The sequence below is a fragment of the Calidris pugnax genome, unplaced genomic scaffold (genome assembly GCF_001431845.1).
Source record: "Calidris pugnax isolate Ruff unplaced genomic scaffold, ASM143184v1 scaffold180, whole genome shotgun sequence".
Lineage (NCBI taxonomy): Eukaryota > Metazoa > Chordata > Aves > Charadriiformes > Scolopacidae > Calidris > Calidris pugnax.
In genome coordinates, this window is record NW_015090916.1 from 1,125,964 (window position 1) to 1,148,119 (window position 22,156).

The 22,156-nt window shown below is 53.9% G+C and overlaps 1 protein-coding gene across 1 annotated transcript in view; it reads left to right on the forward strand.

The window, feature by feature from the left end:
• Positions 1-38: 38 nt before the first annotated feature.
• CEP164 (centrosomal protein 164kDa) overlaps positions 39-22,156 on the forward strand; it is a 39,155-nt gene continuing 17,037 nt past the window's right edge. The window contains 16 exon segments of the mRNA XM_014949629.1: positions 39-100; positions 1,712-1,847; positions 2,167-2,260; positions 2,598-2,709; positions 3,054-3,267; positions 3,995-5,513; positions 5,516-5,565; positions 7,711-7,869; positions 8,755-8,883; positions 9,257-9,334; positions 11,775-11,885; positions 13,473-13,916; positions 15,381-15,464; positions 16,689-16,772; positions 19,881-19,966; positions 21,543-21,692. Coding sequence (XP_014805115.1) covers positions 2,179-2,260; positions 2,598-2,709; positions 3,054-3,267; positions 3,995-5,513; positions 5,516-5,565; positions 7,711-7,869; positions 8,755-8,883; positions 9,257-9,334; positions 11,775-11,885; positions 13,473-13,916; positions 15,381-15,464; positions 16,689-16,772; positions 19,881-19,966; positions 21,543-21,692 — 3,302 coding nt within the window. The 5' untranslated portion in view covers positions 39-100; positions 1,712-1,847; positions 2,167-2,178.

The following is a 22,156-nucleotide window of genomic DNA, read 5'->3' on the forward strand; positions in this document are numbered from 1 at the left end:
GCGGCGAGCGGGCGGCGGTGACGGCTCCCCCCGCGGGCCTGGCCCGGCCGGAGCCCCCGGGGAGCGGGGCTGGGAGCCGGGAACCCGGGAGCGGCGTGGGGTAAGCGTGCGGGGCCGGCGGGGAGGGCCGGAGCGCGGCGGGCGGGGGGGGCCGCCGGGGTTAATGGCTGCGGCTGCTGAGGCGGCTTTGCAGGGAGCGCTGAGCGGGCCGAGGGCGGGCAGAGCGGGCTCCGCTTCGGGTAGCGGTGCGGTTGGGTGGAGAAGAGCTCGATGAAGCTCAGCAAGGGGAGGGGAGGTTGTCCCACCTCGGAGGAATGACCCCTGGCACCCTACGGGAGGCCATGCTCCCCTCTGCCCTGCCCTGCCCCGGTGGGGACGTCTCTGGGGCACCGTGTCCAGTTCCGGTGTCCCTCCCCGGTTCCAGGACTGGAAACTGCAAGAGAGAGTCCGGTGGGAGGCTACAAAGATGATCAGGGGCTGGAGCATCTCTCTGCTGAGGAAAGGCTGAGCGACCTGTGTAGCCTGGAGAAGAGGACTGAGAATCACAGACTCCTGTGAGGTTGGCAGGGACCTCTGGAGATATCTCCTCCAACCCCCTGCCAGAGCAGGTCCCACAGGAATGTGTCCAGGTGGGTTTGGAATGTCTCCAGAGAAGGAGACTCCACCACCTCTCTGGGCAGCCTCTGCCACTCTCATAGTAACGAAGTTCCTCCCCATGTTTAGGTGGAACTTCTTATGTTCAAGTTTGTGGCCATTCCCTCTCGTCCTGTCCCTGGGCACCACTGAAAAAAAGACCAGCCCCATCCTCCTGACACCCTCCCTTGAAGTTTTATAAGCCTTGATCAGATCCCCCCCTCAGCCTTCTCTTCTCTAGACTTAAAAGACCCAAGTCCCTCAGCCTCTCCTCACAAGGGAGATGCTCCAGGCCCCTCATCCTCTTTGTAGCCCTCTGCTGTCCCCTCTCTAGCAGTTCCCTGTCCTTCTGGAACTGGGGAGCCCAGAACTGGTCCCAGTGCTCCAGATGGGGCCTCCCCAGGGCAGAGCAGAGGGGCAGGATGACCTCTCTTGACCTGCTGGTCCCACTCTTCCTGATGCCCCCCAGGATGCCATTGGCCTTCTTGGCCACCAGGGCCCACTGCTGGCTCATGGGCACCCTATTGTCCACCAGGACTCCCAGGTCTTTCTCCTCAGAGCTGCTCTCCAGCAGGTCACCCCCAGCCTGTCCTGGTCCATGGGGTTATTTCTCCCCAGATGCAGCACCCTGCACTCGCCTTTATTGAAGTTCATCAGGTTCCTTTCTGCCCAGCTCTCCAGCCTGTCCAGGTCTTGCTGGATGGCTGCACAGCCCTCTGGTGTGTCAGCGACCTCTCCCAGTGGTGTCTGGGGTGGGGGAATGAACTTACAACTGCCTAAACCTGTGGTGAAGGGGTGGTGAGGGCCCAGCTGTGGTGGGGCTAAATCACTGCCTTCAGTCTGTGAGTTAAACAGTGAAACAATGCTCTGGAGGTGGGACACGTTAAATTAGGATCCTTTTATAGCTTCTGAAATGTCCCCTGGGAAGGTGAGAGAGGCCGAGTGAGGCTGGGAGTTGGGAGAAGCTGCCTTGGCCCTGGGCAGCGCTGACTCAGCCGAGGGACTGCTCTCAAAAAGCCATGGTGTGCTCTGGGAAAACCGCTTCCTTTCTTTCTCTTTCTTCTTTTTCTCATTTCAGCTTGTTTTTGGACTGTTAAAAAAGTTCCTGAAGCAAGTGCTCATTTCCTCTGCAGAAGCTTGAAAGCCTGGGGGGTGTCTGATTATAACTTCTGTGCTGTTCCAGCTCTGCTTCCTGTGCCCACAGCCCCTGTGAGGTGTGTGTGGAAGGTCTTTGATTTGGCTTTGCTGGGAACAGAGCAGAGAGCTCTGCCCTCCTGTGCCTTGTCCTTCCTCTAGGGTGGCTGAGGCTGTGGGTGTTGTGACCAGGGCAGCTTTTAGCTGTGCCCTCCTGCCTTTTGCCAGAATCCATCACTCTGGCTGCCTTTGCTCTTTGCACCCACGCTTGGCAGCGCCAGGGCACCTTCTTCCCCTCCACAGCCCCTGTGCTGAGTTTCCCAGGGCTCTGCTGTGTGATGAGGAAGCTTTATTTCTGCGTGCAGGTGGTAGTTGTTATTTTTGTGTTGCTTCCTTCAGGTGCAGGGAGCCATGGCAGGGGCTATGATGTGCATTGGTGACCAGCTCATCCTGCACGAAGAGTACGATGAGACCTACATTCCCAGCGAGCAAGGTAACTGCTGCCTGTCCTACAAGTAACTTACGTGCTCAGTTCCTAAGTGTATTAAGAAAACAGGAATCGGGAGGGCATGGTTGGAGAGGGTAGAATAAATGGGATTTCAGAAGACAGAGCTGGAAAATTAGCTTTTTGGTTGCGAAGATGAATGCTGCTTTGCAGTCTGTCTCCCTGCTTCACCAGCCTGGCAGGACGTGCTCGCTGGCGCCTTGGAGCAGCTTTGTTCCAGGGTCAGGATTTCCCAGTGTGCCCATTGCTTTGGCTGAGGAGGTTGGCTTTGTTCCGTAGTACCTGGTGTGGACCATCTCCCTGGGTTCCTTTTCTGTTTTCCTAGAAATCCACGATTTTGCACGGGAGATTGGGATTGACCCTGAGAAGGAGCCGGAGCTGCTCTGGCTGGCCAGGGAAGGCATCGTGGCCCCATTACCTCCCGAGTGGAAAGCCTGGTGAGAGCTCTGCCAAATCCTCTTGGATTCCTGCCCTTTCCCTGCTGCGTGCTGCCCACGTCGGTGGCAGAGCCGGGTACTGGCTGGCAAAGGGGGACAATGCCACCACGGATGTAATTCCTGTGGATGGGGAGCTGAGGACTCTCTGGGGTGGTGGGAGAAGGGGAAGGAGTGTTTGGGGAGTTGGGTAAGGACATGAGCGGTCTCTAGGAGACACTGATGTGTCTTTGGGTTCTTGGAGACACCATGCTCCTCTTCACTGAGCTTAAGGTGCTCTTGTGATCCCGTAAGAATGTTCTGGTATGCCCTCTTTCAGCTTTTCACACTGTTCTTTTGCCACACAGCCAAGATGTCACTGGTGATATCTATTACTTCAACTTTTCTAACGGCCAGTCTGTGTGGAACGACCCCTCTGATGACTACTACAGAGAGCGTGTCATCCAGGAGCGAGAGAAACTGCTGGCACGTGGCGGCCTGAAGAAGAAAGAGAAGAAGAATAAGAAAGAAAAGAAAGAGAAGAAAGACAAGAAGGAGAAGCAGGCGCTGAAGCGACTCACCGTGAGTAGGCTGTGCTTGCGGTGCTGCCGGGGAGGGCTGGGTGGAAGGTGGCCAAGTGGCTGTGAATGAGGGGGTCTGCCCAGCAGAAGTTGTGAGTTTGGATCAAAAATCCCACAGAACTGGGGGTCACAAACCCCCAGAAGTTGGGAAGCTTCCCTTTAGAAGGACACAGCTGGAGTTGGGGGTGCCCCAGTCCTGTGATGCTGTTGCCGAGAAGGACGTGGCAGCAGCCAAGGATGCTGGTGCTATTCTTAGCAGCAGATGTTTGGAGTGCTGGAAAAATTTCCGACCTTGAAGAGGACAACAACTGGTGTTTCTGCGGTGTCCGTGTGTGTTGCTGTGATGTTCAGGCACCGACCACTGGCTTAGATGTGTGAGGCTACTCTGCTTTGCTGTTGGTATCCGCCAGCCTAATCAAATTCCCTTTATATCCCAAGTGATAGCAGATAATTCCTACCTTCCATTAGCCAGTAATGAGATAAATCTCCATGGGGAAAGATGGTGCCTTGCGTCGTTGCTCAAGGCATAGACGACCTCAACTCAGAAAGCCTTCAGTCTGGGTAATTTATATGTATATATGTAATTTCAAGTGGTCAAAAAAATTTACACACCTGTTTGTATACCAAATTGTGTGTTAAATAAGTAGATACCTCTACTTTAGATAGTTAAGGGTATATATAGTATTATGTGACATATTTTAGTTATTTGCTGATATTTATCTACTTAGAACATGCAGCCAGGCAATCTCCCTTCAATGTCCTTCTGTCACATGCCCTCTGCTGTTCTGGCGCCCGGGCGGGAGAGTCCTGAGCCAGATCCCAGTAGCCAGATCAGAGAGGAAGGCAAAGGGAGACCATCAGGCATAAGGGACTCGAGAATATCTGCAGGCACGTGGCAAAGCAAACTGCCTCCCCTGCTTGTTTCTAAGGTCATCAGGCTGTGCCAAATCTTCCCTGATGAGGAGAACACTTTAGAAGAAAGCCTCTCTTCCGGCAGCTCTGATGCAGACATCGACCAGGACCTGTACCTACCCTTAGAAATGCAGGAAGAGCTCTGGTTTGGCTCCTCTGACTTGCAGTCTGATGGTTTAGAGTTTAGGCCGCCAGTGCAACCTTTGTGTGTGTCAAAGCAATCCTGTACACCAGACTTTGAGAAACTGGAAGCTGTGCTGGCTGCCTCTGAAGACAAAATCCTGCTCTTTGAAGAGCTGAAAGAGAAGTGGCAGATGGAAGATGTGACGGGTGAGTGTGTCCATAAGCCTGATCATCGCTTCTCAGGCAGAGAGAAATCTACAGGACCAGATGGGGATGTAGAAAGAAGTCCAGGCATATTGCAAGCCAGAGAAAAAGAAAACTTGTACCACAGGAACAATAAAAGGACCCTTTGTGATGCCAGTCCTGCAGATGACTGCAGTTTGCAGGAGACAGCTGATGTTCCATATGCTCCAGAGGAGCTGAGATCCCCCAGCGAAGTATCTGAGAGTAGAAGTAAGAGGGAAGTCCGAGAGAAGGCCTTGGGTCAGGCCATCAGCCTGCCCCAGAGCTGTGAGGCCACCAGTAGAGTGGAGAGAGAGGGTTTAAAGCAGAGGGAGCTGCTGGCTGTAGGAGCAGATCCAGGAGTAGGTGGTGGCAATGGTGAGCTGGAGAGCTGCTCCATGGTTCCTCACGGGATCACAGATGTACTACCCCAATCCCAAGGGGCAGGTGCAAAGAGACGAATCCATGTGGGACCTACATCAAAACATGTGTTTTCATCTGCTAAAGGTGGCTGGAGAGGCGGCAGAGGCAGTGGTGTGATATCAGAGGGTGATGGCAGCGATTCAGCCAGTTCTCGTGGCAGTAACGTGGCCCAGGGAGCCGGGGGGAGCCTTCGCCCCCCTCCACACCACGGCTCTGGGAAACAGAAGGATGGGTGCTGCATCGCAGGAGAGCATCTGCCTCACTCCTTCCTGGGATCAGCCTTTCCTCAGGCTCTGTGTCCTGCCCTCAAGTCAGAGAGGGAGCATAGCTCTGAGGATACGAAGTTGTGCTGTGAGCCAGAACCTGAACCTGTCCATTTCGGTGGGAAATGCACTGCCCAGGAGCCTCGTGGTGCTGGAGCACAGAGAGAAGTGAAGAGAGGAGATGGAAGGACAGATCAAGCTCCCGGGGTGTGGGGAGAGACAGCCACAGCAGACTTGCAGGTTGAGTGCCAGGGGAGCAAGAGCTTCTGTCAGCATGTGGAAGTGGAGATGCCCCAAACCAGAGAAGCCAGAGGTGCAGCAAAATAGATGTTGGTGAAGGAGCAGGTGGGAACGAGGTAGGACTGAAGTCCTTTGTGATGGACCTTCCATTGTAAACGTTTCCGGAGAGTTGAGAGTGTGAAATTTTGCTTCTAAGCTAAATTTCAGGAGAAAAGGGACAAAACCATCCTGTTGGAAGTCACATGCAGATGCGGCATTAGTTCTAGTGCTTTTCCTGAAGCTCAGGAGGTGGCTTGAGAGAGCCTTTGGTCGAGGTCTTCCTTGCATAGGAAACACTGCTCAATTCACACTTCGTGTCAGCTTTGCAAGGACGTGAGGTGCCTTCTGAACTAAAAACAGGTGATGGGCAGTAAATCAAGCAGGATGGCCACACTGAGTACAAAATCGTCTTTAATTTTGGCTCTAAGACTCCTCCTAGTAGCCACACTACAAAGCCAGCCTTTTCCCTGGAGCCCCACAATCTAAATTGAGGGGCAGGGATTATTCAGCTATTTGTAGCTTAATTTTTGCTTGCTGCATCTCGAGGCCCAGAGTGATTGAATTGGTTGAGGTGATGTAAGAAACCATAAGTTGCAGCCAGCTCTGCTGCATCCACAGCCTTCTCTGTTCCCTCTTAAATGAAAGAAAAATGGGGAAAAGTCACAACTGGCTTTCTCAAGCAAAAGGAGGAGTGTTCCTGGTGGTTACAGGCTGTTGTTTTGCACATGGGTGCAATATTGACTTGTCTGAGCACAGTTTAGTCTTTGAAGCACTGCTGCTGTGCTGGTGGGACACCGAGGTACCCTACAGGTGTGATGGGCCATCTGTAAACGTACCTTCCTCTGTCTTCCTCTGCAAAGCCCAACCATTTGGCTCAGTTTTGTCCAAACTGTTTCCCTCTGCCTGTGACAGGATCCTGCCCTTCACTGGGAAGAATGTTCCTGGTTGTTTTGTCTTTGTCCATAAGTAATTGCCTCAATTTAATAAGAATTTACCAAATCTCCTGTTCTGGAGGAAAAAAAAAAAAATGAAGCGAAAGGTCAATGTGTGTGATGTTAATGAATTGCTTTGAGTGTTGCTGGTTCCCAGCTGTGGCTCCACCAAATTGCCAGCTCGGGTTTCTAATTACCAGTGTGTGGTCGTGCTCGGCTCGCTGATAAGAACTATGACTATAAATATCAGATAAACTGCAGATTATCCTGAAAGTTTTAATTAGCCTGATGGAAGTGAGTTTATCTTTGAAGGACAGCTAATATCCTCTGCTCCGTACATGTAGTTAATGGCCATCTGTAGAAAATAATTAGTTAAGCCCAGAACGTGTGATTTATTCTGTTACCATTGCTGTGGCAGCGACTCGGTGGAAGAAGGATCAGTGTAGATTCATCTCCCTCTCCCCATCCCTCAGCGTGTGAGTGAACGAACTCCGTTTTCGGTCTGTGATTGTGCAGAGACACAGAGCAGAGGAGCTGTGATTTCTGAATCCACACAAGCCCTGCAGAATTCCCTGTGGAGTCCCCCTGGGGGGGAATTCTGCACAGCCAAACACAATGGGCATGTTTCTGGGTGAAGATAACTCAATGTCAGGCGTGTGTTGCTCAGAGGTGAGGATGTTGGACGGCTCCCAGGGCTCTTGCCCCTGGGCTTTGGAAGGGGAGGTGTCTCCAGGAGCTCCTCACAGACGTGCTGCACATCTTACAGAGCTGCTTTCTGCTGCCCATAGCTCTTCCACTGGTGGAAGGTGAGGAAGCAGCCTGGATTTCGGTCTAAAAAGAAGTGATAATTACAGCTCGTGGAGAGCAGGAGGCTTGTTGCCATCGGAGTGGTTTCTCCTTCACTCGTTTGACAGGGTAGCAGGGCAAACAGTAGCCAAGCTGCCCAGTCTGCCTGTGGCATGTGATGGTGGGCAAGAGCCCTTTCTCCAGGGTGCTGTGGGTCTGCAGATGTGGGAGCTGGAGTGCCTGTTGCTGTTCTCTCCCTTTGCTTTTGGAGCAATGCCCACTTACTTTCTGCTGTCAAGTAAATCACCGTAGGCAGATGGGTCTTTAAAAGACAAAATGTGTGACTAAATCGAACTGCTGTTCCCTGTGTGTCTCCCGTGCTGGTGGGTGCTGGGTGTGGGATTCAGGAGCAGCTCTGTGGTGGTGGTGGGATCAGTGTTGAGTTCAGTGCTTGCCCAGGGGAGGGTTTTCTCCCTTTCACCCGTGTCTCTTCTGCCCGCTCAGGCCTCAGGCAGCCAGCTCGGCCCCGTCCAGCCGCCCCTGGGGACCCTGGCTCCGCTGCGTGGCCGTGCGGTGTCTCCGGCCGGCGTCCTCCGCGGGTCACTCAACTCCGAGCTGAACAGCTCCCTGGAGTCCAGCCTGGCAGCCAGAGGAGGGGTGCAGGTAGGGCTCCGTCTGCCACGAAAAGCACACTCTGCAGAAGGTCATGGGCATTGGGATACTTAAGATCTTAAATGACAGAATTTGTGATCTCTTGTCAATTTCGAAATACTTCTGTCTGTTGAAAAAACCCAACTCCCTACTCTGTCTTGCACTATATTTCTTTCCTTTTGTCATTTCTAGGGAGCCCGGTGCTAAGTTTTATGGTGAGCTTTCTTCTGCTATGTTTAGCAGATTTGAAGAAATAATTGTTTCAGTTACTGTTGGGGGGGAAGCGTGTGAAGTCCCCTTTAGTAAAACTTTGATTTGTGTCCAAATGCAGCATGAGATACAGTACAGATAACGTAATCCAGCAAATATTGTCACTCAACTATTTGCTGAGAATAGAAAAACTTAAAGAACAATTTTCTGGACGGAGGTAAGATTGACAATCGTGTCACTGATTATTTATAGAACGTGACCTTTGGGTCAACAAAACAAACACGTTAAGTGGTAACAAATTGATCTTTTAAAGGGAAAGAAAACAACAGGTGTGCAAAACGTTATACAAATCAACACCTTCACTGAAGGTTCTCTTCTCGCTGGGTTAAGTCTTGTCACTGGTGATTTCAAACGCTTTGTTTTATTGTGGTTTTGACTGAATGGGTGTTTTGAGGCCCAGGCAGGTTTTGCAGATGTACTTCTGTAGGGCAGGAGCCCCTCTGGTGAAGGGGGCCTCTCATAAAGAATGTCACCTCCCAGCTGGATGTGGCCCTGCAGGACAGGAGAACAGCACCACCCTGAGCACCTTCGCAGCATCCAGCGGTTTCCCAGCTGCTGGCTGGTGTCTGGGTGGGTTTGTGTCTCCCTGTTCTCTTTGGCTGTCCCCCCACTTCCCTCTCTCTGCAGCCTGCAGATATCTGTAAACCCACCAGCCCCACCAAGACCTTGCTGGGCTTGGTCTGTGAAGAGAAGAGTTCCTTGAACACAGCGGCTCCAGATAAAGGGAGAAAAGAAGAGCCAGAGAGTGAGAATGAGGTAGTTTCTGTGCCTTGGCTCTTGATGTGTGTCGGTGTCCGTAGTGCATGAAGCCTCAAGGAATGAGAAACTGCTGCTCCCCTGGGAGTAACTGCCTGACCGCGGCTGTTCCATTTCACTCTGGGCCTCAATTTGTGCTCTCTTTCCTCTGTATTGCTTGATCACCAAAAAGCATCTCATCCTGTTTTCTCATGGTACTCCCTATAAATCAGCGTCTGCCACGATGTGTTGCCGAAATGAATTGCCTGTAGACTCGTTGCCCTGTGCTGCTGTGGCTCTGCTGCCCTGTGTCACTGAGTAGGAACCCCCCGTTCCTCCCGTGGGATTGTGGAGGTCAGAACTTGATGTTGGCCATCTTTTGTTATGCCTTTAGAGTCTCCGTGGGACAGCAAGACTGTTCAAAAACCTGCACATGGACGTCAGTGCCCTGGGAGGCAGCTTTGACTCCGAGGTAAGGCAGCAGGAGACGTGGGACGGGCAGGAGAGGTGCTGGAGGGATGAGCTTTGTGTGTTACGAGCAGGAACAGCCCAGAGCAGAGCGACGGAGGGGAAGCACTGGGGGAGTGGGTGAGAAGCCAGGGGGTCTGCAGGGCACAGCCGGGTGGTCGCTGTGCTGCAGGCAGGTTTGTGCTTGAAGGAGAATGCTTGTGGTTTGGTAGATGGATTTGAGGAGGTGGCATCTTCACACATCTTTCTGAGTGAAGAAAGAGGCACTCAGAGCCATGTAGGTGCGATGGACAAGCTGGAAATCAGCTCTTCCAAGGAGGAGCAGAAAGGAGGGGGGCTCAGATCCGAGGTGCTATAGGAGGGAGGCTTATTGAGGAAGGGGCATGCTTTGCTTCCTCATGGCTTTTTTCAGTGTGCATAGAAAGAAGGCTTATTCTCAGCTGAAGCTGCAACGGTGGCATTGGGGACAGGACTCTGGAAACACCGCTCTGTCACTGAGTTCCACAAGGATCTTAAACTTCTAAGTGGCCGCTCTGCTGTGACAGCCCAAAACCTGTTTTCTTTTTGCACTGCTGATGAATTCCTCGGCTCAGAGTGTCAGCCAGGAGCTGAGCAGGCGCATGGCCCTGTGCAGACAGGGCTGTCCCCGCAGCCTTCAGCCCGCGCTGCCTTTGGGCTCATCAGGCTTAGGGTGACAAGGGCACAATGGGAAGTGTGTTGCAAGCAGCTCTGGTGATCCAGCCCAACTGTTTGCACTGACACTAATCCTTTCTTACCGCTTTGAAAATTCTGTTCCACTATCTGAAAGGCGAATTAATTTCTTTTAAAGTGTTTTACAGTATTTCCCTTATCCTTTTCCCGGCATACAAAAATTAAGCTGTGAAGTGCTTTGCTGGAAAGCCCTTTCGCAGCAACTGCAAAGGCTTGTGCTAAAGTGGATGTGAAAAGGAAAGGCCCAACTCTCTCGTCTCCAAACAACAAGCAGCCTGTCAGGGTCCAATTTGTCACTGAAATGTTCATGTGTCCAGGAACAAAGAGCTGTCGTGGCATTTCAGCGCCGCGGCGGGGCCTGGGGAATCTATTCTGAAATGGCAATTGCCACCCACCAGCCAGGCTCTGCTAACCCAGATGGGTGATAGCTTGGTCCTGATGGGATGTTCCTGCCCCACTGGAAAGTACAATTCAGTCGGAGCTCCATGAGGTGGCAGCAGAAAGGCGTTCCCAGGAAGGAGCCGCAGCCCCAGCTGTCCTCCAGCTTCTCTACAAAACAGAGAGAAGGAAAGGATTCATACAGCAAAGCCCTGAAAGGGGAAAATTTAAGCGTAATGGGGTGAGGTGATGGAAGAACCTGGCTTCCTGTAGCCTCTGTGTCGGAGTTGGATACCTGTATTCAAAGGAAATAAGTGTTTGGTTTTGATGCCTTGTTGAGACACAAGGATGTCTCTGTGATATTGAGAGTGGAAGCCTCATTAAAGATGGCAGGAGAGAAGGAGGAGAGATGGACAGAAATGGGACCCCCTTCAGTGGGCTCTTCTGGAGCAAGGAGTAAGTTAAGTGGGGAAAAGAAAACCCAAGTCAGGTGCTGGAGAACTTGCTGGAGGTGTGAGGTTTGTGTAGTTTGAATATACCCTTGGAATGAGGATCTCCTTGAGGCAGCTTGGTTTGCTTGGCTGCTCGTGGGGTTAGCTATCACCTGAACCCAGCTCATTTACCTCCTGAATTCCTGGGATGGAGTAGTTGCTGCAGCCACGTGTGACTCTGCTCTAAATAAAAAAAGGGCTTTGGGATACTGCCGGAAGGGGCAAGAGGAGGAAAGGTCTGGAAGCATCTCTGGGTGCCTGGGGAGAGGGTGCCAGGGCAGCAGAAGCGATCCCTGATGCGGTGTTTGCAGCTTGGGAGGTTGAGCACTCTCCCTTCTGTACAGGTCAGTCCCTGGGGAAACACTGGGAGCCAAGGGGGTCCCTTCTGTGGTGGGAAATTACCACGCAAGGGTTCCTCACCAGATGGAGAGGTGTGAACGGGAGCGTCTCCGTAAATAAACATTGCAGGACATGGCTTGGGTGTTAATGCAGAGATGTGTGTGTGCAGGGAGCAGTGCTGCTGGCTCCCAGGAAGCAAAGACATCCATGGAATCCCAGCACAGGGATGATGAGGGAAAGGGGAGGAAGGGCTGTTGTGTTCATGGCCTGGCTCTCCCTGAGCTGAGAACTGCTGTAGGGAGAGGTGGGGGAGTCCTGAGCTGGGAAGAGTGTGGGAGCACAGCGAGCTCTCCGAGCTGGCCAGCAGGACCAGCAGCAGTGAAGCAGAGCATAAAGGGTTTGATGTTTGGGAATGTGGGGCTGGAGAGCCTTCAGCAGGGTGGTGGCCTGTCACAGGCAGGGACCCTGCCAGCTGGGAAAGATGGTGTGAGGCCTTTCGGTAGTGGATGTTACCCCACCCCCTAGGTGAGCAGCAGAGCAGAGGAGGAGGACGGTGGCAATCGATTAGCTGATGTCACTGAAGCTGATCTCCAGCACCGGAGGAGTCCCGTGGAGGAAGCTGGCAGCCTGAGAGAGGTGATGGGTGGCTCTGACATCACGGTGCGATGTCACCACAGCTTTGCACGCAGTAGGTGGCTTCTAGTGGTGTGGTGTGGATCTGGTCGCTGCTTGGCTTGTTCCTCCTGCTGGTTAAAGCATTACGTGCATGGGGAGAGTTGTAAACTCAAAAGCTGAAGGCAAACACTACCCGGATGAGGTCTGGCAAACCTGACCCTCTCTGTGCTTCTGGGCCTGAGAGCTGGGAATTGGGGAGCAGGGGGGAGCGATCGCCCTTCAAAGGCACTCTGTATTGGGGGTGTGTTCTGCTGGGGTGTGTGTGCTCCTGGAAGGGAAATACCCAGTTCTGAAGCCTAAGGATCCTGGCTGGGGCACTGCTGGACGTCCTGGAGAGAGGTCCTTAGGGAAGCTGGAAAACAAGGCTGTCCAAGGGGAGCCCAGCTGCCTCATCCCCAGAGTAAAGGGAGCGTAACAAGGAGTCCTCTGCTGGGGTAATGCCACTTGTTTCTCTGCCTTCTGGAATAAAGATGTTATCAAGGCCTTTGCAGAGCCTTGTGTGGGTGGCTAGTGATGCAGGGGGGTGTCTGTGAACCTCTGCCCCACCAAACTGGAAAGGGCCAGAAGCTTTCATTTCTCACTGGGCGGATTGCAGGTGAGGCTCTGAACGGCAGGGTTTTGGGAAGCATCCTGTGGTTTGATTGGCCTGTCCTCCTCTCCGCTCTGACGGATGGCTCTCTCGGCCCTGAGAAGGTCTCTGGGACAAACGATGTGCTGGAAGATGTTCTTCCCGTGTGCTGCAGCTCCGGGTTTCCAGCTGCCAGCGTTCCAGTTGTGCTTTGATAAAAATACATGGTTAAAATATGCAGCCCGTGGATGGAACACGCTGTACGCAGGGCGCAGGCAGTGTGTGACAGGACACCCCAGCATTAATCAAACAGCGAGGAAGCGGGACGTGCGAGGGGTTTGTTTGCATACTGATGAGGGAACCTCTTCCTGCTTCCTCCTGGCTATCGCACTGTGCACTGTGAGCTTTGTGGGTCTCCCCGCTGCTGGGAGAGGCCGTCGAACCTTTGGGTGATGAAATTTAATTCGGGATTGTCTTTTCCCAAAGCCAGTGGGTTCTGCCAGATCTCGGTCTGGTCCTGGTCTGGCCCTGAGCTCAGGGTGGTGGCTTAAATCGGTGCCTGTCCTGAAGTTTGTCCCTTTAGAAGGTGGGATGGAAGGTGGCATCCTGTCTGCTCTTCTCTCCTTATAATTCCAGTAGTAATCTCGCAAATTTCCATCTTCATTCATGCGTATGGAAGCATGGGTGGCTCTACTGAAGAGCTGGGGGCTGGTGGGTGCTGCTCACCCTCATCTGCTCAGACCTCAGGAATAACAAAAGCAACAGAGTAAAAACCAAAAAGTCTGAGCCCAGGAAATGAGTGTGTGTGTGTCAATGAAGTTCCTTGTCTTTGAAAGGGACTTGATGACAAGAAATCAAATTGGTCTTGAGGTCACCCAAAGCTTTGTGATTTTGCTTCTTGCTGTAGAACCTGTGCTGTTTCTGTTCCAGAGAGGGGATAAAGACTGTCGTAGCTATAACTGTGTTTGACTTCTGCCTAGAAGGAGTCTTTAAAATCAAGACACGCTGAAGAAAAGCCAGATTCTTCCCTGGATTCTGCCGCCGGGTGCCCTCCGACTCCAGTTGAGGTCCTTCCTGGAGATGCTGACAGTAGCCTGTCTGGCCACAACAAGGAGGAGTCCGGTGGGGAGCTTGCTGGGGACGAGCCACTGGGCAAGCAAGATGCTGAGGTGGAAGGTGACATCTCTGCAGCTGAGGAGCTGCCCCAGTCTCTGGGGGAAAGGAGCGCAGCAGGGACGGATGTGCCCAGTGGTCCTGGGCAACCTAGAGCTGCGTCTCCTGCTGCTGAAGCTGCTGAGGCAGATGAGCTGGCCAGCCTGGCTGCCACCATCGACACCCTGTCTGGTGGTGAAAAGATAGTGACTGAAAGGAGGGAAGAAGCAGCAGCTGAGCTGCAGCCAGACAGCAGGCGGGATGCTGGCGAAGTAAGAGCCCTGCAGGGGCCGGGCTTGGTGTGGAAGTGGCTGGGGCTGCTCCCCTCCCTGAGCCAGGAGAGCTCTTTCAGCACTTGCTCCTTTTCTGTGGAGTCAGTGTAAGCTCCCTCCTTGTCAGCAGGGTGTCCCGGGGGAGGTGGGGGGCACAAGTGCTCTGAATTCCCAGATTGGAAGCTTCAGCGCCGAGCCAGGAAATCCTTCCTGTAAGCATCCACAAAGTGCTGGCCAAAGCAACCGACAGGCAAAAACCCCCGAACTGTGACGCACGTTTCAATTCTTGGAGGAGAAATGTCTCAGCTTTGGGTGCTGCCATCTGTCCTAAGGAAGCAGGTTGGGCATGGAGGATCCCACCAAGCCCAGCTGCCCGTGCTGCTGTGTGCCTCTCCTTCTGTTGTTTCTCTCAGCTTCTGTGGGGACGGGGCAGAAGTGTAAGCGAGGTGCCAGCTGCGGCTCCAGAAGGATGCGCAGGGAGGTGTGAGGTTGGAGCAGCGAGGGATGGTACCTCTGGGCTGTAGCTCAGGTCCATTGAGCACAATCCCTCCCAGTCTGCCCACAGTGCTCTCTGGGAGGACTGGGGAACGGCTGACGGCAGCGGTTGAACAAGGGTGTTTGATGGTTCTCTGGCAGGAGAACCACCATGAGTGTCTCAAGGTGCAGGTGGGTTTGTGGCCTGGCCCCTGCAACTGGGGTGCCACCATCCACACCTGCTCAGGGTCCTCCAGAGATCTTAGAACAGGAGATCTGAAAAGATGTCTCTTCCCAATCTAGCTGCTTTCCTGCTGATTTTGATGATTTTTTCTAGTTCCATTGATGTGTTATGTCTTTAAGAAGTGATAAGCTATAAAACTGAGCCTGGAAAACATGCTCTGTCCTGAAGAGCTTAAAGTTGGAAGCTTTGCTGTTACACTCAGCTGTGCGCTTGCTTTGTGTGGCTGGGTACTTCTGCTGGAGCCAGCAGGGCTACCTGGGTGTTCACATGGCACAGCCACATGTTTCATGGTGGCCAGGAACATGGGAGTCCTCGCTGCAATGAGGGAGGCATGGCAAGGTGTACTCCTAAAGTCCTTTTAAGATGATCATACTGTCCTCTGGGGCTTTACCCGTTTGCGTGGTGGCCCAGGGAGCTCTGAGCTGCAGAGATCCTTGCAGGAGGAGCAGAGGAGAGTAAGCAAGTGGCCTTTCTCAGGGGTGTTTGAAGAGCACTTCTGTGCCCTCCCCAGTCCCTCCTCCTACCCCTGCCCTCCTTCCCCAGTCCTTATCTCTGTGAAGTGGTGTTTTGTGCTTGTCTTGTGGGTCACACCCTTGGTGTCCTTCCTTTGATATTCAATCATCTCTCCTTCCCTACCTTATAGAGAGGCCAGATTTGCCTTTCTGTTAGCATTTGTCACCTTGTTGGAAATGCCTGGGTGAAGCTGGGTAAGACATGTACAGGCTCTAACGCGTATCTTCTCTCAGCTTTCGAAGGCATCTGAGATCAGCGACTGTGGGGAGGACCTGCAAGTCTTGAACGGCTCAGCCCGTGAGCTGATTCGGCCTCTGGTGAGTCTCTAAAAGCTCCTTTGGGTGTGGAAATGTGAATTCCTCTGGGGATGTGCAGCCTGTTACTGCTGTGGCCACCTCTTGCAGTCCTGAACTGGTAAGCCATGACCTGAGAGCCCTGGCGCAGGCCAGCGATGCCATCCTGTGCTGAGCGGGTTCTGTCTGTGGGTGAGGTAATAGCCCTGGAAAAGTAGGTCACTCGGAGCTGGGACCGAGCTCGGATAATTGCAAAAAGGAAAATAATAAGCAATGTTGAAATTATGCTCGAAGGGAGTCGGCAGCTTTTTCTAAGGAGGCTCTGTGTGGCTGGGAGACCTGGCTCCTGACGGTCCTGGAGGGAGAACATGCGGGAGGGTAGCCCTGAGGTGGGGGGAGATGCCCATCAGCATCTCTTCCTCTCCATAGGAAGCTGCCACTGCCATCTGCCAGTGGGAGCAGGGGCAGCCCGGCCAGCAAATGGCTGAGAATATCATTATTTATCGGTGTTAGTACAAGCTTGTGTGTTGGCAAGTGTCTGCCACCTCAAACAATACCTTTTGTGGTGCTTGCTGGTGGGTGTGTGTGCACAGACACACGCGCCGTGTGCGCAGCTGGGTGCGAGGACCCCCAGGGATCCTGCCAGGGGGGAGAGTAGGGAAAAAAATCTCAGGAAATGTGCAGTGGTGTCAGAAACGAGAGCAGGAGAGGCTGGAGGAAGATCTGCTGCTTGCTTTGGGTGTACCCTGTGTCACGGTGGGGTCCCACGGTGTCCTCCCTGGGTGGCATTGCTGTCCCCTGGCCTCACAGGGGGTGTTTCCCCGGGGACCATCAGTGGCAGGAGTCCCTGTGCTGCACATTTCCCTGGACATGCCTGTAGGGAATCCTGAGCACCCCGTCTGCCATCGTCCCTGGGTAGCTCTGTGTAACCCGTCCTGCCCGTGCCTCTGCAGCTGGAGAAAGCAAAAACCCACCTCGGTGCTGGTCAGGCTGCTACCAGAGCCATCTGTCTGCAGCACAGATATGACCTCTGCTTGGATGCTGGCCAGAGTCTTGGTGTAACCTCTCCTGTGTCCTGTAAACCTCTCCGATTATTCCAATAGCCACTGCTACAAAAGACTTGCTGGCAGTGGGTTGGGGAGTGTGGATTCTGAGCTGGGTTAGGAGTTTTGGTCTATTCTCTCAGGATTTCTGACAAAACCTGCGCCTGCCCATCAGACACTGATGCTTTTCTGCTTTCTTCTCTAGGGCTTTGGTTTCCAGAGTCGGCTTTCTGAGCAGGTACTGGACGTGGGGGCTCTGTCTCCTGTTTTGGACAGCCCCACGTGCAAGGTGAGTGCTGTATCCCTGGTGAGGATAAGGCAGGGTGGAACACTGTGGTGTGGTGCACAGATCACAGCGGTGCTCTCGGCGTAGAGGCTTTGCAGAGGCAAAGAGAAGTGGTGTGTTGAGTGTCAGGGATTGGAGCAGCACTGCTAGTGCATTGTTTTTTCTCAGAGGTGAGATGCAGGTAACTCCACAAAGAACATGCTCTTTGAGTTAGAGGGGGTTTGTGAGGGGCAAGCTCACGTGTGCTTTCCCTGCCCCAATACAGGTATAGTTAAAGGGGATGGTGGGAAGCAGACTCTATTATACTTCTTTTTCTTTTGTGAGTATATTTGTCCTTTTCCTTCTCTTAAGCAGATGGGAATGGTTTGTGTAACAGACCATGGTGGCATAAATGGGAAGAGGAGGAGGTTAGCTCCCTCTGACAGATTTAGGGGTAGGGAAGCTTATAAGTGTGTGGTTGTCGTGCCTGCCCGCGTGTAGGGGGGTAAATTGGCTCTTTGCAGTGAGTGTGGTGTATGAGGGAGTGTATGTATGTATGATGTGAGGGCTAATGGGATGTAGGAGGAACAGGATGTAGCTGTGGTGGGGCACTTCTCACTGAGGAGGTTGCTGTGCATCTTGAGGCTTTATCCGTGGCTTCTCAGCGTGTCACTGAGTTGGCTTCCTTGGCCCCAAGGTTCCTGTGGAGCCGTCCCAGCTCCCCCTCTCCTGCAGCATCCCAGCCCTGGGGGGGTGCTGGCTGGAGGAGCACGGCGAGGCGGAGGGTCGGGCTCCAGCTGGGGCTCACTCAGCCTTGCTCTGATTGTAAGCGAGTCGATCAGCTGCACCGGGGGAGACCTCGAGTGGCAAACTCACCACCTGCCCGGCGGAGGAGAGCAAGCCGGTTTGTAAGGTTGAGCCTGGAGAATACACCTGTCCTCTTGTGCCTGATAATGAGCGTAATCAGATGTGAAGGAAAAACAAACCACGTGCCCGCTGTGTTCTCCCCTCTCCCTTCGCCGCGGCGGTTACCGTGCATACCAATGCCTCGCCGGAGCAGCCGCGTGGGGAGTCTATTACAGCCCTGTCTTGAGGAGAGGGGTGGTTTGAAACGGTGTCCCTGCAGCTCTGCAGCTGCTCTTTTGTGTTGGCAGAGAGAGCCTCGTCTGAAATGAGAACTCTGGCTCGCAGGGATGCGTTTGCCTGCGCGTAGTGAGCTTGCCTTGCTTGGAATATATTGGCAAAATATTCTGTTTTTAAAAAAAGCCCCCCTGCGTCAGCTCCCTGGGCATGGAGTCGGGGGGTTTGGGGGGTGTGTTCTGGCAGGAGGCTGTGGGGGCTGCTCTGCTGGCACTGGGGGGCTGCTCCTTTCACCCTTCACTGAACAGGCATTTCCAGTGCTGGCATCCCGCTCCGCTGGCCCCGCTGTGTGGGGGGAGCGGGTGAGGAGCTGGAAGCAGGCAGGCAACCAAAGCTGCTGCGTGTGGAGACCACGGAGGAGATCCTGCCGGGGTCCCCGGGGAGGAGACAGCCTGTTGTCTGTCATCCTGCTCTCCTGGGGACACCAGGCTGGTTTTGTGCTGGCAGCGTGTGAGCTGTCCTCTGTAGGACACAGCCTGGTGTTTTAGCTGGGCAGAAACCCAAGCTGCCTGCAGCACTGGGGCTGCTGGGGACCCAGAGGCAGCAGGAGAGGCGAGGTGCTCTGGTAACCTCACAGACAGGGCTTCAAATCAGCCCTGGTTCTATCAGGGAGGTGCCATCTTCACCTTCTCAAGTGTGTCCCAAGCTTCCTGCAGCCTGTGATTTCTGGGGAGGGTCTGCCCTCCCAGGAAGGGGTGTGGGGCAGGAGAGCAGTGGTGGCCCCATGGCTCAGCAGCGTTACTGTGTGACCAGTTATCCCTGTTCCCAGGAAGATCTCCATTTATCTGGCTGCTTTCCTGGCACGGGCAGCAGGGACAGAGCCCGTTTTGAGGCAGGAAACATTTGCTGAGCCCCTCGGTTCTGGGGAATTTGAGTCATTATTTACAGGGGGGCAGGAGGGAGGCTGGGGAGGGGGGGAGAGCTCTGACCAGGCTGACGTGATGGAAGGTGACAACACTTGCAGGGAATCCTTCTGCTGTTTGCTCCACTGAAGGTTTGCATGAATTACTGCTGGGGTACTGCTGTGGTATTTTGGCCCCGCTCCACGGTATGCTCCTGCCTGGCGAGGGCTGAGCTCACCTGCGGCTCCTGGGCTCCCCAAGAATTTATGAATGGGCTGCTCTTCTGGGGACCAGGAGCCATGGCGGGGAGGAAGAGCCCTTTCTGCTTCCTCCTGAGTTAGAAGAGGGAAGTTCTTCCCCTCCCTGGGTGAACCCCACGGAGTGTGTTTGCGTGTGTGTCCCTGCTGCAGGGACAGGGGTGCCTGGCCGGGGGGAGAAGGAGCAGCTTGACTAATTCACATGCAAATATTTGCTGTTGGATTTCAAGTATTTACTGTGTCATCAATAAGGCAACTGAAGGTGCTCAGACTGTGTTCCTGGGGAGGGTGGCTTCCTCAGCAGCACCTGAGCCGATGCCCTGCGGAGCCAGTGGTTGGAGACCCCCGGGTCGGGGTGGCTGTGGGACCTGCCCGTGTCTGAGGTCCGGGATGTGGGGCAGGACCGGGTCCTCTCGTGGGTCTGGTCACAGCCAATACAGCAGTTTGCTTTATGGCCACTGCACACTCTTGTGTGGTCACCCGTGACATCCCTGTTTGTTTTAGGAGATTTCTCTTTTGCCCCGTGCTTTTCAGGGGGGTCAGTGTTACTTGGATATCCAGGATGACCTTCAGGGAAGAAAAATTCCCAATCTGTGCCCCAAATGCTGGCAGGGAGTTCATCTTCTGTATGGAAAACTCCACCCCCAGAGCATCACCTGGCCCAGCCCGGAGAGCTGAGCTCCCCAGCCTCTCGTTGTGCGTTAAGGTGTTCCTGTGGTGCTTTGAGACCCCCGGGAGAGGAGAGGAGTGGGAGAGGAGGCTGCTGGCTGAGCTGGGTGTCCTGGAGCAGCCCGTGGATGCTCTTTGCGGTGCTGCCCTTCAGCCGAGCCACCGTACGGCCCTTTGGTGGGGAAGGAGCCAGCAAACTCCCCACTGTTTGCTTTTACCTGCAGGCCCAGGAGCTGGGAGAAGAGGAAAGAGACCAAAGCAAAGCCAGTGTAGAGGAAGAGCAAAGCAAAAGAACAAAAGCTGCTGAGAGGTACGGTACAAACGGAGCGACGAGGGAGGTGTAGGCAGTTCTGGCTCCGGGTCACTCTCCCGTCTTGTCTGTCCCTGCTCTGCTGTGGTCACTGTAACCTCTGCAGGTGTCCCCTGTAGATGCTGCAGCTTCTCACAGGGTCTTTCCCCACTAAACCTCTGGCTTCTCCTGCCACCTCCGTAGTGCTGTCTCAGCAGATTCCAGCTTTGTTTCAGCTTCTGGCTGGGTGGGCAGCGAAACCGGGTGTCTCACCTCCTCGTGAGTGCCCCAGATGTGGAGCTGGCTTCTGTGTCCCTTCCAGCTGTCTGATTTCACGGCTGTGAATGTCACGCTCTTGCCAAGATGGTCTGAACTTGTTAATGTTGTGCCCTGTGGTGCTTAACTGTGGAAGGCTTAGCCAATAGCCGTTGCCCCATGATGGACCCCAAAGGTCTGTCTTCTGTGCTGGCCCATTCTGGCTGTGAGGCAGCCCCCACTCTTGGTCAGCACTGGTCCTGCTGGGCAGAGCTGATGGGTGAAGGTGCCTGTTCCTGGTGGCAGGAGGGTCCAGCTGTGGTGTGAATGGTTCTCTTCCACTTCCTTCCATAGGGGTGGCCTACAGCAAGTCACTGGTTGACCAGGTGCAAGCATTAAGCTATTTTATATCCTGGTATGTGGACAGCTCTGTCTGGAGTGCACCCCAAGAGCAATGCTGGCTTCCAGACCCTTAGTTACTGTGAGGACGAGGCAGTCTGGGGGAACTCTTTTCAGCCTGGTTGTGGTATCTTGTTTAAAACAGTTGAGATACTGTGTGGAGTGGTGAGCTCTGTCCTCTCTCGAGGCCTTCCCCTCTCTCTGAGACTGCAGCTTGTGGCGTTTATAGATGAATTGTGTCAAAACTCTTAGCCTCCGTGCAGAGCTACAGATACTCTGGGGCACTGGCAACCAAGAAGCTGTTGCCTGTGCCAGGAAAACTTGTGAAGAGAGGAAGCTACATCCCCTCTTAATGACTGGCTGGGTGCGCTCGGGGTTGGCAGCCTTGTGCTTATAGAAGCTGTTCATAGGAACATCCCTGAAAACGTGTTCTACCCGCAGGAATTGTCTCCTTATCACTGGGTACCTGCTTCCCAGCTGTGCATCCTCTCTTGCTCTCTGCCTGTAAAAGCTTAGCTTGTGCTTGCCTTGTCTCGTCTTTGTGCTCCCAAGATGAAGTAGGACTGTAGATGTAAACGTGCCTGCCAGGATTTCCATCTGTAATTTGGACAACAGTGTGAGTATTGCTGATAGGGCCAACTTATCCCGGGGAAATTCTCAAAGGACTTGGAAGGAGAAGGGGGATAATCCAGGGAAGGGATTCAGTACTTTGAATCTGACACCCATTAAATTCTGGAAGGGCTTGAGGAGGTGGGAATGGTCTGCAGCTTTGCTGCACCTTTGGCAGCCCCATGTTGGACAAACAGGTCCTGTTGGCAGGCACGGCGTGGTGCCCATCACATCCCCTCTTCCCTCTGCCTTGTCTGCCTGCAGCAGCCACCAGAACCTGCTCTGTGCTAATCTCCTCTTCTGTTACCTTTTTTTGTGTGTGTGTGCTGCAAAGCGAGGGGGATCAAAGTGCTTGTGAAACACCAGAAGAGAAGTGTTTTGCTTTAGGAAATTCCAGCCGGGAGGAGGCCGTGGCCCGGGAGCCGGAGGAGGGGTCGCTGGATAGCCCAACCCATCCGGAGGAGCTTGCTGCCCCCCAGAAAGAGTAAGGGCTTCCTCTGAGTCCCTGTGTCGTGAGCGTGACAGCTTTTGTCCTTTTGTTCCCCGTGGTGGTGTCTGAGGCTGGCGTGCGGAGCCGGCACAGGAGGAGACGCGGTTTGGTGGGCACAGCAGAGCTGGAGCATCTCCCCGTGTGAAGCCAGGCAGCTGTTTGGCTGCGAGTGCCAAGTGAGCCCTCTGTGCCAGGGAGGGGGAGAAGAGCAGCTCAGCCTCGGGGTCCGTGGCACGGGGCTCCCTGGGATGGAGAGAGAGAGAGCTCTTTGCTTTGTGCTTGGAAAAACCTCCTCCTTCCTGGTGTCGCTCCCTGCAAAAGCCAGGGCTCTGTTGCCAATACTAAATTGATGGTCCAAGTACCCCAGCTCCACTGTGAGAGAAGAGCTCGGGGAGAGTGGTGCTGGCTCTGCTCTCCCTGGCAGGTGACACGGCAGCAGAGGTAACGGGGGGGAAATA